We start from the raw sequence: 16,885 nt of genomic DNA on the forward strand, positions 1-16,885 counted from the left end.
GCCGATGTGCCACCATCATTTCAAAGCAACAAACAGACAAATCCACTGTTTAACTTTTTCGGCTACTTTCACTCGTGAGTATTTATTTATTTATTATTTTTTTCAAATATGTAAATCAGTTTAATTTCGATTTTGTTTTATAATTTCATAAAAAGTTTCTCGAAACTTTGATGGAAATTTAAAAAATAAACATTTTATTTTTATGTTAAAGGTAAAAAAAGCACGCTTAAAACTTAAATTTAGTAGGCTACTTATTTAAAAGCCTTCCGAAATGTTCTAAAACTTAGTTTTAATTTAATAAAACGAGAAATTAATAAACTTTTTGGCTAACAAAAGAATAATGAATTTAAATTATATTTAAATTACAATTTATTTATAAATTCGATAATATTTTCGTTGTAAACAAAGAACGAAATTCCGTATTAATTTTATTTCTCCTTAACGAATGTAAAAATTCATATTTTTTAATTATAATTAATTAATTTCGAATTATAATTAAGTCTTATATCAAGTCAAAAATTCACATTATAATAAATGAAAGTTTATTTGTATTTTACATTGTACAGAATCGAACAATTCGAAAATAAACATTGCAAAAGCCTTCCTCCTTATTTTGATAAAATAAAATAATTCCATTCTCATTAATTAAATCTTAAATTATAACTTTAATAAAATAATAAAAATCTTTAATTAGTGTTTAAAAATTCGAATTTCAGAGTAAAAAGTGCTTTTACATCTGTCATTGAACTTATATCACGAAATCAATACCCCAATCTATTTTAACTATTAGATATTCATGTAAAAGTTAAAATATGTGTATATATAATTTATTTTTATTTTTTAAATAATTTATTTTACATATTTTTTACTTGAAAAACTTATTAAATTTATCGAATATATATAAAGGAATTAGCAATAAAGATACAATTCAAAATACCCCAAAAAGACATCACAGCCTCAGGCCTCTGTACTTAAAGAGGTGGGTTTATTTCAATTTTAATTGATTTTAAAATCTAACCAAGTAAATTTTATAACTCAAATTAAATTTATGAGATTGTTTAAGCTTTAATTTTACTTCAAATCGCGCTTTTAAAGGGGACGGAATGTATACGTCATCGAAATTGTTCATCTGTTATTTATTTATAATTGGCGCATTTCTACTTAACGCGTGGAAATTAGAAGGAAAAACAGTTGCTCAAGTGAATATCACCGAAAGCGAAAAGGTAAGGAAATTATATATTGTTTTGGTTTATTCACTAAAGCTTCGTTTAATTTACGAACCTAATACATTAAATCCAAGATGGCTTTTTGCTTAACTGCAGACCTGTAGTCCCCCACTGAAGTCCCGCTGTCCGTCCGTTTTTCGTTAATCTGAACGGAGTTAGAATGATGAAAATCGAGACCAGATATGAAGAGCTAGGGGGGCTCCGATTAATCGTATACGAACTTCCGGTCTAAAGTCAAGCGGTCTTTTACATTAAAATATGATTTAAAAAAAAAAAAAAAAAATTGAAGCCGGCATTGTGACGATGTCACAACAATATACATTCGATTTCTGTATTTAACTTTTATTAATGGATAAAAAACATTTTAAATTTAATAGAAGAATATTTAAATAAATTTAATCTATTTTAGAAAAAAATGTTAATTTGTCATGTGAAAACATTCTACCATTTTCATTTCACTATTATTTGTATGAACTGTTTTATTATTTGAGGGACGAAACTGGTTTTTATTATTACTGCCGGTTTACACTTTTGTTTCTAAATGAGAATTTATCAGAAACTAATACAAAACAGTACAAAAACTTTTTACTATTTTGCAATTCTTTTTTTAACTTTATTTAATTTCCACTGTCCGCTTTAATTTCGAATTTTTAAAATATCAAATCGCATTTCTTTATGTTACTGACAATAGAGGTCTGTTAATAAAATTAACTAGTTTTTTTTTAATTTTTAGCCTGTATTAAATAAGATAATATATATATTTTTTTTAATATATAAAGTTGACTTTAAACATTGAAAATCCATTTAAACAACTTAGAGTATTCCTAATTAAGGAGTGGATATTAAATATTTGAATAATTATTAAATAAATTTAAATTTTTTGCGTCGATGAGGATGATTTAAGTCCCTAAAACCCTCCTTTTGTATCTGACATTGGCGGTAATACAATAAAATAAATTATGTGTATGTTATATTTAAAATTACTTTTAAAATTACATTTACATATATTGAAGTTATTCAATTCGGTGATTTTAATGAAATTACCCGCAGAATTTTTTTCAAATTTTTCATTTTAGTTAAAAGCTACGTACTAAATATATTAGAAAGGTTTCTCAACCGGTATTTTTATACATATTTATTAACATTGAAAGCATTTACCCTTCGCTAGTAAGTTAATTTTCATATGCACAAACTCGATACCAAAGAATTAATTATTTAAAACACAGAATAAAATATTAATTTTATTTAAATAAATTGGAATTTATTTGAATATATTCTACAATATATATATTTCGTATATATTGAAATATTTTTATATAATAAATTTAAATAATATTTACCGAAATTGTTTTAATTATTTTTCAATTTTTAAGCTAATTATTCTCGGTTTTAAATATACGGAATAAATATAAATAAAATAATTTAAATATTAATCTTAATAACAATCATATTCGGCGTTAAAATAATTATGATTTGTTTTCTTCAGCAACGGATTAAAAGACAGCAAATAGAAGACGGTAAGAGAATATTTGTCATATAAATTTAAGTAGAATTTTATATTTAATTCCGACGGTAATTTAATAAAATTAATCAGTGAGTCTTAGGCAAAGTATATATTTTAAACCCCAATGTTATAAAATAGAATGATAAGAAATAATTTAGTACTGCATTTAAAATTAAAATAATTTAATTATCGTGACCGTACATCATTTTGTACTTTTTAAAGTATAATTTAAAAATATTCGTAATTTGAGACGAGTGGACCATGTGAATCACCGGGCCTAGGCGAATTCTTTGTTTATCTATGCGTAAGATAAGTACTAATTTTAATTAGAATTACCTTAATATTACACAGTAATTATTAATCGATTAACCTTCACTTTTTCGGAGGACAAAAATAATTCAATATTGAATACAATATTTAAATAAAGTAAGTTAATTTACGAACCCATAAAAAATAAATACATAACAGTTGTAAATACAAAACGTAAGGGATTACATTCTAGTATAAAATTAATACGAAAGTCACGACTATTTTATATACGGAAGATAAAGAAAATATTAAAAAGGCACTGTGATCTTCGTATTTATTTATTTTAATTAATTTTTTAAAGTTAAAAATGTTTTTCTCGCGTTAATTAAATTAAATTAAACGTAATTTAAACGTTACTTGGAACAGATCGTACAAGACAGTACTTCTTATTATAGAGGAAATTTTAATAATATTTGAATATATTTTCAGATGATCCTCCGGGTCTTTGCGATTTCGGTTCTGGATCTTCTTTACAATTTTGCGGTTGGAATAATCCTCCGAATACCTCGTCCCGTCTACAGTGGAAAACTGGACAAGGATTGACTGCATTCTGGTTGGGAGGACCCCGCACCGATCGTACGTCTTCCGACGAAAACGGTAAATAAATTCTCTTTTTTCAAATTTACAATGCCTCAAACGATGCATCATTAGGCTGCAATTTGAAAAAAAATTGTAGACCTATAAATTGTCATTTGTCTGTCCTTCCTTAATCTCGGAAACAGAGTTAAATAGATGAAATTCGAGACAAGATATAGAAAGTTTAGGGGAGGAGGCCCCGAGCAACCATATAAGAACTTCCAGTACAAACCAGAGATCAGGTTATTTTAATTTAAAACTTTCCTCTAAAAGGAGTTAGATAGACGATAAGCACGACTCTATTGTCAAAGGAAAACTATGATGTACAGAGGCGAGGCACTATTAATTTGAGAATTTGAGATGGAGAGCATATATTTTAATTTAGATCACATGATTTCTGGTAGCGACCGGAAGTTCATCTATAGTTAATCAGGCCTCCGGTCTCTAAGCTTTCTATATCCGGTCTTGATTTTCATCTATCTAACTCAGTTAGCGAGATTATGGAAGGACAGACGAACAGACGGTCGATATGAGAATATATAGGTCTGCAATTTAAAATTGCAGCCCAATAACAATAAGGGCCTGTCCATAAATTACGTAAGGGCGATTTCGGTCATTCTACACCCCCACCCACCCCTGTGTAAGAAACCGTAATATTTTCTTTGATCCCCCTCTCCTTCCCCTTCCCTATCTTACGTAATATTTAGGCATAATTTTATAGAAAGATTTTAACAAAAATAAATTTTTTAATGAAACCCTAAAAACCTTAGGTCCAAAATATATAATTACTAGCAGATAGGCCCGGCGTTGCTCGGGCAAAAGTAACGATAGCGAAGATTAAGATTATTACGTTATAGTCACAGAAGAAAAAGAGTAATTTTATCAACAAACTAAATATTTCTAAAGAAAGGTCAAAATTGAAAATCGAATATTCTAATATTGTTCGATTTTCACGACGTGTTCTGATTATGTAGTTCGATTTTCATTGAATTTTCTAAAGAAGAAAAGTCGAGAAAAACCGAACTAATCTGTTTAAATTTGAAAATTGAATATGTTCTAACATATTACTCTTTTTCTTTTTTTTCCTCCAGCGCCCGTAAATCTTGCACGTCGCTTTCTCTTGTTTTCCATTGTTACTTAACACTTCCATTGTTGATGGAATTGTTAAGCCTTAATCCTGTCCCTCTCCCCGTGGGGAGGAATTTCGAAAAATCCCTTCTTAGTGTGCGTTCTCGTGACGTACCCTAACTGTGTACCAAATTTCAACTTTCAACTCCTAACCGTTTGGGCTCTGCGCTGATTATTATTATTATTATTATTATAGTAATGTTCAAAATAACCACTCAGTCGGTTTGACGAAACACAAAATTTATATTTACAGTAAATGTACAAAATAATACAAATTAAAGTCACAGTTAAATATGCACAAACACTAATCTAACGACAACCGACTATTCCCGTACAACTTCGTCGAAAGAACTCCTTACGATCAAACAGACTTGTAATTAACAAAACCTCCGAGTCAGGAACAAGTTCGTACTAAACCACTGGAGATTACTTTCCCCAGATTTCCGCGGCGTCCAACGAGAGAGTTAGTTAGCACTTCGATAACGACGATCCCAATCCGATCCGATCCGATCTTCTCGAACGAACTCACGATACCCCCCGATCCCGCCGAAACTACTGCTTAAATAGTGTCCCACGTTCGAATCGTCCGCCAATCAAATTTGAAAGTTTCTAAAACGGCCGACAACGGTCACTTCCCGCCGGCCAATCGTCTGTCTGTTGTCGATTTGAAACACAACGGATCTTCTAACGGTCGTTTCTAACGGCCGATCCTAACGGCTTTTCCGTTATGAAAGTTCGTTATAATAAAACAGGGCGGAAATCGCTCCCCTAGGGCCTAGGCGATTCCAAACCCTACAATTATTATTATTATCAACTCGTCTCGATTATATATATATATATATAGATTAATTAGTTAATTAATATGTACTATTATTTATAAAAGACTATGTGAACAAAATTAAAAATATAAAAATTTAATGAATTCGAATGAACAATTTATTTTAAGAACTTTATTTTTTAATTATTAACAATCTTTTTATTATTGTCATCATTAATCAACATCATAATATTCATTTTTATATTAATTTTAATTATCACAAAAGGACGCAAAATACTTTGACAGATCGACTAACACGTGTAAACAGAAACGATATACAAAATAAAACAAGAGAGAATAGAAACCACATTCCGTTGCCATATTGGTTACGTCTTGGCTAAGGCCAAGAAAATAAACTACATGCTGCTTAAATGTGCTAGGTTCACCGGGGGACTAAATCATAAAGCTTATAAAACTCTATATAATGGGGCAATATAACCAATGCTACTTTACGCGGTCTCTAGCTGGGGTCATGTAACTAGTAAAAATTCAGTAGCAAGTAAATTACTCTCTCTTCAAGGACAGTTTGCCATCAGAATTTCAAAGTGCTGCAGAACTGTTTCTACTAATGCCTCTCTGATTCTAGCAGAGCTCCTTCCTTTGCCACTATGTATTGTAGAAAAGGTTCTAAACTACTACATCAGAACTACAAACATCAAAACTCGACAACGGTCTCTTCTCCTATCTACGGCTGTTCAAATGCTACCATATTGCAATTACCCTATCTCTGATCACCCTGTAAACAAGGTTATCCCCAGGGTACATTTGGTGTCATCTGCTTCCCCCATGGATAACCATGCAGACATTAATATCTACACAGATGGGTCCAAAAGCCCCCTTCATGTCTGCTCAAGTATCTGTATCTTCCTCCAAACTGGCATATTTTGCCCAAAATATGTTAGAAGGTACAGATACCCCCACATATCAAGCTGAAGAAGATGCTGACTACCAAGCTGTTCAGAATACCAACTACCAAACAAAACTCTGTCTATCAACATTTACAGTGATTCTCAGTCTGTCCTAAAAGCTCTATTAAATCCCAATTGCAATAGCAATAAAATCACATATATCCAGCACCATATTAAAAATCTTGTAAATAAGATCACTTTTATGTTTGTTCGTGGTCATACTGGCATCCTAAGAAATGAAAAAGCCGACTTTGAGGCTAAGTCAGTTGCAAAGGACACTGACTTGGACTACACTCACAACCCTCTCTCACACAGCAGCCTTAAAAATTATATTTATGACAATGCTATGCAAAAGTGGAATCAACAATAGTTGAGCAGGTTCTCATCACTACTTAGAGATTTAACGTTTGCTACTGCTCAACTACTTACTGAGCATGTATAACCGTACAGAAACTGCCTCTTGCTTTTGCTCTACAGAAGACCTAGACACCGTCGACCATATGATCTATCATTGTCCAATTTACGATCAAGATAGACTTATTCTGAAATTAGAAATCTTTACGCTTGGTTTCAGGTGGCCATATCCATTCGATTGTTGAGAAGCCACTGTTTGATGCTTTTTACAATTATGTTCAAAAAATATGGAAGATAAGACTATAATTTCTAGTTTTACATTTTAGTTTTTACTAAAATCCGAATACTAATTTATGTTTACTTTGTATCATGTATTTTGGTTTATGTATTTTTAGTATTATACACCCATAGGAGTAATGTTACTTATTCAAATAAAAAAAAAACGAGAGAGACAACTACACAGTTTTTCTCCCATGATAAAAAATGTGTCTGCTAGCGTTATTATTCTATTATGTCACACTTGATGGCGTTAGTACAACGAGCATTCTTAATAGAAACCGCCAAATTGAAAACTCTACCACTCAACGAGATGAAAAATTAAAAATAAGAATATTACGTAAGACGAGATCTATTACCCCCCTACCCCTAAGTAAGAAATCGTAAGAAATCCTTGACCCCCACCCACCCCAAAATACCTTACGTAATTTATGGACGGCCCCGTGGTTCTGTGTGACAACACAGAAAAAACATAAAGGACTAAACAAAAGTTAAAAAAAAGTTAGTATAATGAATATAAAAATGTGTTCAGTTTAGTTTGCACCAGTTTTTAGTTTGCTAGTTAGTTGCTAGGAGAAGGTCTACTGTATATCGATTTATTATATATTGTGCATATTATATCAACACGTTGATGAGGAATATATAGGTCCAATCAGCACTTCGTACGCCTTAGATTTTCCATTCAGGTCACTATACTCCTTGAATTTAATTTCTAAAGAAACGGAAACGACAGAGTTTAATAAACCTATAATAAATTTTTATTCCTGTTGACAAAAACACAGTCTACTGTCCAATAGTATTAGACTCTGATAGATCACGTGCTGGTACGTTGGAATATAAAACTACGCACGCTCTGGATAAGAACTTCCGTTTACACGGTCAGTGGCATGGGCCAACCTGGCGAACATATTTTCAAGCCAAACATTTTGGCTGGTACAAACTTTAAGTCTCTGGTCGCAGGCAACGATTTATTTGTATAAATTCGATTGCACAAGTCGTTATTTGTGCAAATTTCACGAGCGTGTAAACCGAGCTTAATTTATGGTGTGTTTTGAAAATACTTTCATTAATTTTATTATATAAGCAACTATATTACTTATTGGCATATTAAAAGTACTGTATTATCAAAGTATTTTTTTCTGCCTCTAAAATTATTTTTTATCATTGTACTTTCATTATTGGTGAGTACTGTTCATATTGGTACTGGTAACAATTGGTACTGGTAAACCGCAGTTTTAACGAGCGATAAAATCTGTATCATTGTTACGGTATTATTGTGTTTTACTTGGCATTTTTGACTTTCAGCTGACAATAAAGTACATCTCGTGTAATATATACGGTACTACTTCATTAAAATTAATAAAAATGAATAATAAAACATCAATTGTATTGAATTCAAAACGGCTTTGAAACCGGTTAGAAATCTGTTATTTAAAAAGTTCAAGAACTAACAAATTAAATTTCTAAACAACCGTTTTTATAGTATAAATTCATTAATTTCGTAAATTTTTCATATTTAAAATTGTGACTTCATTACTTATTAGTTTACGAGAAGAATTTCTACGATCAAAGATGGATCGTGAAGTTTAATTACGAATTCTATATTGTTAGTATTGATTATAGGTGGTTACGTTTTCTTCGAAACATCCTTCGACCCTCCAGATACGAGCCAAATTTCTACAGGAGTTCGACCGGGTCAAGAGATTTCTCTCACAAATAACAGACCCTATACTCCAACTATTAATAATAATCAAGTGGACATGAATTCTCCGGATTCGCCTAGAGAGAGTGCCATATTAATTAGCAGAAATATCAGTCGTACGGGTCCCGGAGGACTGTGTCTCAGTTTTTTCTTTAGAATAGAAGGACTTAGTGCCGACATGTTATCGATTTTATTACGAGATATGGAAACTAACGAAAATTCAACTCTGTGGGAAAGCAGAGATATCTTACGAGAAGATTGGCAGAAAGGAGAAATTGCCTATACTTATGGAGGATTGCATTTAGTATATATATCTTTATATATATATATATTAATATTTTCTTATTTAAGTATCATTCAAATTCTAAATATCTACTTTTAGATTTTGTTTGAGGCGATTCCTAAAAAAATTACAGATCCAGCACGAGCATTTCGTGGCTACATCGCTCTAGATGATATTCAGTTCCAACAATTGGATAAAGATGCTCCCGATAATTGCCTCGGTTTGTAAATTATTCTTTTCTATAGTTTCAAATTCAATTTTATAGTAAAATTTTAATGGCAAATTCGTTAAATTTAGGTCACTGTACATTTGAAGGAGGATACTGTGGATGGATTAATGCGGATGACGATGATTTCAATTGGGAGCTAGGAAGAAGTAGCTACAGTTTCTTAACGGGTCCGTCTAGAGATTTCAATAATTTCGGGAAAGGTGATCAAACGGGTAAGACACGATTAAATTGTTATAATTGTAGTTAATGTTATAGTTATTTTAAAAACTTAATAAAAACTTTATATCAATTTACGTTTGTTATTTAAAAGGCTATAGATGTTGAAATATTATAATTATTGTAAATTTATAAACGAATTCCTGTATTATATAGTTTGCGCACGATGTATTTTACATTATAAAAACGTCCGTTATAAATTTATTCATAACGTACCAGTGTAAGCATAATAAAATTAGAAGTTTATTTTATAAAATTGCGGAACCAATTATATTTGATCCCTTATTGACGTCAATGCATCGTCATAGTTACGCAAGCCCACATAAGAACGCGCTTGGTGTTCGTCAGTCATATTGTTTTCGTTTCGATACGTGTGTTTGTAATCTTTCTTTTAGTTATCGTCTATTAATTATTTAATTGTTAATGAGACGACATAATCTTCGACACCTCCGGGAGAAAACAAAGCGAAATTTTCGGTGGCATCCATGTTTGTTATATTTTTACGACATAACCAACTCAGATACGCAAACGTCATCTAACGTTATGCGTTTATAATTATAACGCGTGGTAAATATAACGTAAAATATTTTGTGCGCAAACTCTATTTTCCATAAATATTTATAAGCTGTAAAATTTTCTCTTCATAAAACAAATGAAGTAAAGGTTTATAAGTATTATGTAGACATTTCTTTCGGAATTACTGAATAAAATTCATTACTGCTAGATAAACTCTAATACAATTGTTAATAAATTACAGTGTATTATACGAATTTCATTTTATTTCGAAATACAGTAGTATCTTTCATTTTTATTGTGTTGTTGCCTTTGAGAGACAAATTTTGAAATAATTTAAGTAATTGTTCGAAATTAAAATCGTTCAAAATTTTAATTTTATTAATAAGAAATATAGCGAAAATTTTTATGTGACAATCCATTTTTTTTCTTGTTTTTATTAATAAACCTGTACGTTTCGTATTTAAATCTAATCTAATCTTAAAAAATATGTTTTGTTTCTTAATTTTGTGAAGGAATTTGGTCTTCGTTTACAGCAATTTTACACGGGAAAAGAATTTGTAGGTTCAACCAGGTCTTGGTTTACAAACGATCCCTCATTTACAGGTTGCACTGTACTTTTTTTTTGTTTGTTTGTTTGTTTTCATAATTTCCATCATTTGTTATCACATTGAATATTATCTCAGAATATTGTTTAAAGCATATTGTACTGACCGTATCTATTAAATATATTTCTTTATTATAATAGAAAAATAGCCAATAATAATAAATTAATTGCAATATGATTAGGTGGCTTTGTCTTTATCGATGCATCTTTTCCCAGAAGACCAGGAGACAAGGCTCGACTGACCAGTCCTGCGTTTCAAGCAACCGGTAATTTCATTTAAAATATTAATAATGTAATTTTAAATGTGTTGAACGAAATTCTATTTGGTTCAGGCGATAATAATCCGATATGTATGCACTTTGCCACCCACATGTTTGGCAACGGCGTTGGTGTTCTTCGAGTTTTGCAGAAAGTTCAAGGGGGAGAGAAGGATCGCGTCATCTGGGAAATAAACGGAGAAGCTGGAAATAATTGGTACACTGCCCAAGTTTCTGTTTCTTCTGCAACACCGTATCAAGTTAGTAAAAATCATCATTGCATTTGTTAATATTAATAGAATAGAATAACTGAACCATTAAAAATTATTTTTCCGTCTAAGATATTCTGAAATTTCATTTTTCATAAGAAATATGTTTGGTCCATCATTCATATTGCGATTAAATTTATATTATGTAACGTTAAATTAATATCCTTTTTTACAGAAAATATTTAAAAATTGAAATTTGATCAGTGGCGTGGCGTGGGTGTCAGCCACCCGGGGCGGAGGAAAATTTCGCTGCCCCCTTATTTAGGTATTATTATTATTTATTGTGAAATTTTGCCGCTCCCTTAAAGTGCCGCCCTGCCGCCCCCACTACGCTACGCCACTGAATTTGACATTTTAAATACAGTCAAACCTGTTTTTATGCGGTTTTTTTGTGCGATTTTTTAATGCGATTTTTTATTTGTGCGGTATAGTTGGCGACTAGTCTCGTGCGATTCATGTCTCACGTTGACTTATTATAGCATAAATGAACTTATTATAGTAATATTATTGCATGAATATGCGAAAAATGAAATAATTTATTTTTTAAGTCAAAAAAACACCACCTGGACAAAAATATGCAAAACAGACGATAGACGAGATGATGCAGTCAAGTGCTGACATCTGTTGTCAATAAATTCTATTTCGTACGGTTTTGAGTTATTTTCTATGTGAGACTTTTTTATGCGGTCCCTATTGGCCGCATAAAAAAATATTTTTTTTGTGTTGCAAAAACTATTTTTTATAGCCACTCGTGAAGTTTCGTGCGATTTTTTTTAATGCGTTTTTTATGCGGTCCCTATCCATCGCATAAAAACAGGTTTGACTGTATATAACATTTTCCAATATTGGCATCAATTTAGCTTATTAATGCTCTATTGAATAGCAAATTGAAATTTTTATGGATGGTTGGTTTACCGCTGGGTTACACAATTAATAGGCGATCTAAACTTGCTACTTCCATTAATAAAAATATCTGCAGCATTTGAATTTTGCTGATTTAATATTTATATATACCTAATTTTTATATGGATTTATTAATACGTGTTAATAAAATCGTGTAAAAGGTTAACCTTAAATAAATAATTAATTCAACATATTTTACAGTTGATATTTGAAGGAATTGTTGGAGTAAATTCCCTGGGAAATATTGCTATTGACAACATTTCTTTCCATCCGGGAACTTGCCCTAGTACGTATTATTCAATTAACGTTAAAATAATATGATAGCCTATTTGTTAAATCTTCATTTAGTGACGCTTTTGTTCTTACTTCAGTGGAGTAGCGTGGGTGTCAGCCGCCCGGGGCGGAGGAAAATTTCACCGCCTCCTTAAAATTTCGTCCCCCTCTTAAATAAAATACGGGGAATCCCTACAAGTCAGTACAGACGGTGTTGTCAATCGCTACAATAAGCAAGATGTCATTATTATACATTCATTTAAAGAAAGGGGATTCCCCAGTTTTGTCACAGAATAAGTAATGAAAAATTCCGTGCTCATTTCAATCGGTCCGAATCGTAGGTGCGATAAAAATATGAAAGGAAATAATTCAAATTTTTACAATATATTACAGTATTATCATTTATTGTGAAAAAATGCCGCCCCCTAAAAGTGCCGCCCGGGGCGGGCCGCCCCTGCCGCCCCACTAAGCTACGCCACTGTCTTACTTACAGTGCATTCTAATTAATTTTTAGTGATTGATTTTTTAAAATATTGATATGTTTTTATATACTTTATTCGTGGAAATTGGCAACGACAAATATATTTTAGTATATTAATTTTCTTTTGAAATTCTTTTCGTATAAAATGCTTATTATTATTAAGGAAATCACATCAATTGAATCAAATGAAATGTTTTAACTATCTGTAATTAATTTTTATTTGTATTTCAGTAACGCCTCAAGCTGCTGCAACATATCCTGGTAATTTTTTTATAGTTATGTTTTCCGTATTCAAATTTCGATGTACTGTACAGTAGACTCTACCATATCTGAACTAATCCGGATAAGGGAGTGTGGTCATTTATAAATAAGACTGTAACATATATGCCTACTGTATGTATTAAAACCTGTTTATTTAGACATGAAGCTTATTTTTTTTCGATTACAATTGAAAGTATTGTTTTAACGTTGTTTGTTTTGTTCATGCCTCGTTATTATCACGTCTTATGGTGGTAAATGCATTGTGCTCTTCTACGAACTTCGAAACACCTTAATTAAAAAAATTAAAAAATGTACAGTACACACTGCAATATGGGAAGGTAAGATTCGGAGTAGTATACAATATTTTCGAAAATTTTTAGTCATCTTTGATCAGTCTGGATATGAGAGGGTCTACTGTAATTATGCATAATCGATAACTTTAATATATATTACCTTATATTATAAGTAATTTTTATATCTTTTACTATTTATTAACTCAGATAAATTTGATTTTTTACGCCCTATTGATTTATACTTAGGGGATTGTAACTTTGAAGAAGATACTTGTGGTTGGATTAATGCACCGCCTTCAGAAGGTGTCGACGATTTCGATTGGATTAGGCAATATAGTTTCAGTGTTAACAGCCCACCGAATGACCATACCAAAGGCACTTCGGATGGTAATGCAACCGAATGTTTTAAATTTTTCTCTTCTTTTTATTTTAACATATGACAATTCTTCTTTCTTTAAGGTTACTATATAAATCTATCGAGTAACTCGGAACTACCACAGAGAGGTGGGACTCGATCTTGGTTGATCAGTCCAAAGTTAACACCTGGTAATTCTAGGTGCATTTCATTCTTCTATTACATGTATGAAAGAACGATAGATCCACTCGGACCTAGTTTAGGAAGTTTAAAGATATATGCCAAACCTTCGTCTTCGGAAGGTACTAGTCAGTTGACACCGATTTGGAGACTTAGCAATCACCAAGGACAGCGTTGGTTAATGGCGAGAGCACCTATTAATTTAGGAAAAGATCGCACGGCACCTACTGAAGAATATCAAGTGACATAACTTAAAATTTAATTCTTGGATTACACACTACTTTTCTACGAAGTCAACTCGATATTAATATTTTCAATTATTATTTTTGAGTAGATAATCATAGAAGGAATTTGGGGTGACGGCAGAGTTGGTCATATTGCATTAGACGATATCAGTTTTTTTGATGGGGATTGCTCGAGTAAGTATAATTAAGATGAATGCCATAAATATATTTTGTGTCTGTCTGATTGTTTTACTTTATTTTAAGCACAACCAAGTAAAGGAAGAGCGATCAATGGTGGGTAACGAAAAATTAATAAACAAAGTATATTTTCGAAATGCCACGTATTTCGAACTGGTTAATTTATTTACGATTAATCACAATCGACTAACATTTTTCCTAACTTGCATTTAGGCGAATGCTCTTTCGATCGAGATATGTGCGGATGGAGAAATGGTACTGAAAAACAAACCACGTCACAATTGAGAATGAGATCACATGTTCTGGGTAAACAAATGAGTTTAATTACAGGTGAAGCACTTCATTGGCGTCTGGCCACCTTAACTAACAGGCCAGCAAATCTTCAGGATCACACATTTCGTGCACAAGGTAAGAGTTTTTAATTTAATTAATTTGCAGTAGGCCTATAACTCATATTCATGAATTTCTAACTCTATTTCAATAATAGCCTGTGTATTAGCTTATGAAGATTAGGGTCTTACTAGATCTTAATCAGAAATGATAATTTAATATATAATTCCAGGTGGATATTGCTTTTTCGATATATTTAATCAAGTAACGCCACAGAAGCCCATCTTGAGAAGTCCCGTTTTCGAATCTAGTAGTGATGACGATTCCAGTTGTATGAGTTTCTGGTTTGCCCCTTTCGGACGTGGTGATTCAACAACTTTGTCGATTTATCATGTGGATGCTACTGATCCTGAAAATGGAGAAAAAACTCTTGTGTGGAAACTTGCCACTCAAAGATCTGATAACAACAGACCCGAATGGTCATACGGACAAGTGAGCATAGACATAGGCGCGGATCACATGGTAAGAATGCTTAACAGTATTTTATTGGTCCATAATATTTACGTCACTAATTTTCATTGTTTCGTATAGATTGAATTTGAAGGCGAAGCAACCGATGGTGGTTTTGCGCTCGATGATATTACGTTTTATGGAGGAAACTGCCAAAGTAACTTTCTTCTTATTTATTTTATTTTATTTTTAACCTTTAATTTCTACGACATGTAAACTTTATGTTTTATTAAACTTTATATTTAGCTCGTCCAGAGAGAGCGAGTGTGGTGCCAGCTGGATCGGGAGTGTAACTGAAAAGCTACAAAATGCATTACAGAAAATAGCATACGCTTTAATATTAGGATATTTTTTAGGAACTATAAATATCGATAAGATATTTTTTATTAATAATGAAAATATGTCAATTTTTCTTTACCCTTTCATAAACTCATATAGTAATTTTTAACGTTTGAAATTTCTTATAAAGGTTTTAATAAATGAAAGAATTCTATAATTTTTAAACAAGATGGAAACAAATTTTGAATAATAGCCCATATTCTGTGTGTGCTTCATTATAAGGCTAGGGTTGCCAACTACTGGGGATAAAATCAAAGGCAAAATGAATTCTTCCCGAAAGACATTGGGATACTTCGATTCCAACACATGCAAGATGTGTATTTTTACTCCGCCAGTGACAAAAATACACCTAAATATGGGAAAAGGTACTTCACTGTAGGAACAGTTTTTAGAATACAGATTTCATCTCTAGGTGGCAGTCAGAAAAATCCGGGACAATCCCGAAAAAAACTGGACATCTGGCAGCCCTACATAAGGCATACACAGATATATCCTACTTTGTTCAAATAATGGTTTAAATTTTGAAATATGAAATTTTTAAGAAGCAATTTCACTATATATAAATTTCTGTTCGTATAGTTTTTTAGTGTCAATCGAAATTAAGTCTTTGAAATTCACTTGAAAATAAAGCTTCGTATTGTTTTCATTGAAATGATTACGAAAAACTTTCCGTGTGTATGTAAAATTAATTTCATATGTTATTTAATAATATAATATGTACAGTACACTTAAGTATTTATTTACTAGCGTATAGAATTAAAAATTATTAAATGTAATAGAAAAATTTAAATAAATTTTTCAAAATTTCATTCAAAGTCACAGATTATTTTAATAAAACAATACAAAATATGTATTAATGAAAATACCTATCGAATAAATAATTATAAAGGATAATATAAGAATAGATTTTTTCTTAAATTTCCTTTCTGCTAATTTTTTTATTTTATATTTGCATCCTCCGGTATTTATTTTTTTGCGATCAAACACGTCTTCAAATGGGTAAGGGCCTTGAACACACTTCTTTTGTATTTCGAGACTTGCATTAACCTCTGTCTTCTTACAACAAGACAATGGTACCACCGTACTAGTATTATATCTTCTCTCTTCAAACCAAAACAATGTGTTCAGCCAATCTTTGTAGTAATGATGTCCGCAGCACTCGAGATTTTTCTGTAAAGCGTTGAATATGATTAATTCCTTCTGACTTTCGTACATTTCGTTCATTACAATTCTTAAATTCATTTCCAATTTCAGTAGAAAGTTGGCATTCCACGAATATATAAAAACAGCTGCCGTTATCAAAATAGCCACTATAAAAAGCAATAATAAAGAATATCCACAAAGAATCAATCGATTAAGGGACC

The 16,885-nt window shown here is 31.4% G+C and overlaps 1 protein-coding gene across 1 annotated transcript; it reads left to right on the forward strand.

Moving 5' to 3' along the window:
• Window positions 1-16,178, forward strand: LOC136986083 (MAM and LDL-receptor class A domain-containing protein 1-like). Its single transcript, XM_067283541.1, has 21 exons — window positions 1-74; window positions 907-979; window positions 1,096-1,223; window positions 2,713-2,743; window positions 3,469-3,636; window positions 8,722-9,104; window positions 9,183-9,303; window positions 9,381-9,524; window positions 10,831-10,914; window positions 10,981-11,165; window positions 12,279-12,363; window positions 13,063-13,092; window positions 13,632-13,772; window positions 13,845-14,161; window positions 14,255-14,339; window positions 14,409-14,438; window positions 14,556-14,597; window positions 14,673-14,750; window positions 14,905-15,194; window positions 15,264-15,339; window positions 15,429-16,178. The coding sequence occupies exons 3-21, from the start codon at window positions 1,104-1,106 to the stop codon at window positions 15,473-15,475; spliced, it is 2,457 nt and encodes an 818-aa protein (XP_067139642.1). The 5' UTR covers window positions 1-74; window positions 907-979; window positions 1,096-1,103; the 3' UTR covers window positions 15,476-16,178.
• The last annotated feature ends 707 nt before the right edge of the window (window positions 16,179-16,885 follow it).

This window comes from Centruroides vittatus, unplaced genomic scaffold (assembly GCF_030686945.1).
Source record: "Centruroides vittatus isolate TY-2023 unplaced genomic scaffold, ASM3068694v2 contig_990, whole genome shotgun sequence".
In the NCBI taxonomy this organism is placed as follows: Eukaryota; Metazoa; Arthropoda; class Arachnida; order Scorpiones; family Buthidae; genus Centruroides; species Centruroides vittatus.

What these genes read in the sequence shown, in the direction of transcription:
- LOC136986083 (XM_067283541.1), top strand. Translation starts at nt 1,104, where the DNA reads ATGTATACGTCATCGAAATTGTTCATCTGTTATTTATTTATAATTGGC. An exon ending in TGCTCCCGATAATTGCCTCG is followed by an intron (nt 9,304 to 9,380) that starts GTTTGTAAATTA and finishes CGTTAAATTTAG; the next exon opens with GTCACTGTACATTTGAAGGA. An exon ending in TACCAAAGGCACTTCGGATG is followed by an intron (nt 13,773 to 13,844) that starts GTAATGCAACCG and finishes TCTTTCTTTAAG; the next exon opens with GTTACTATATAAATCTATCG.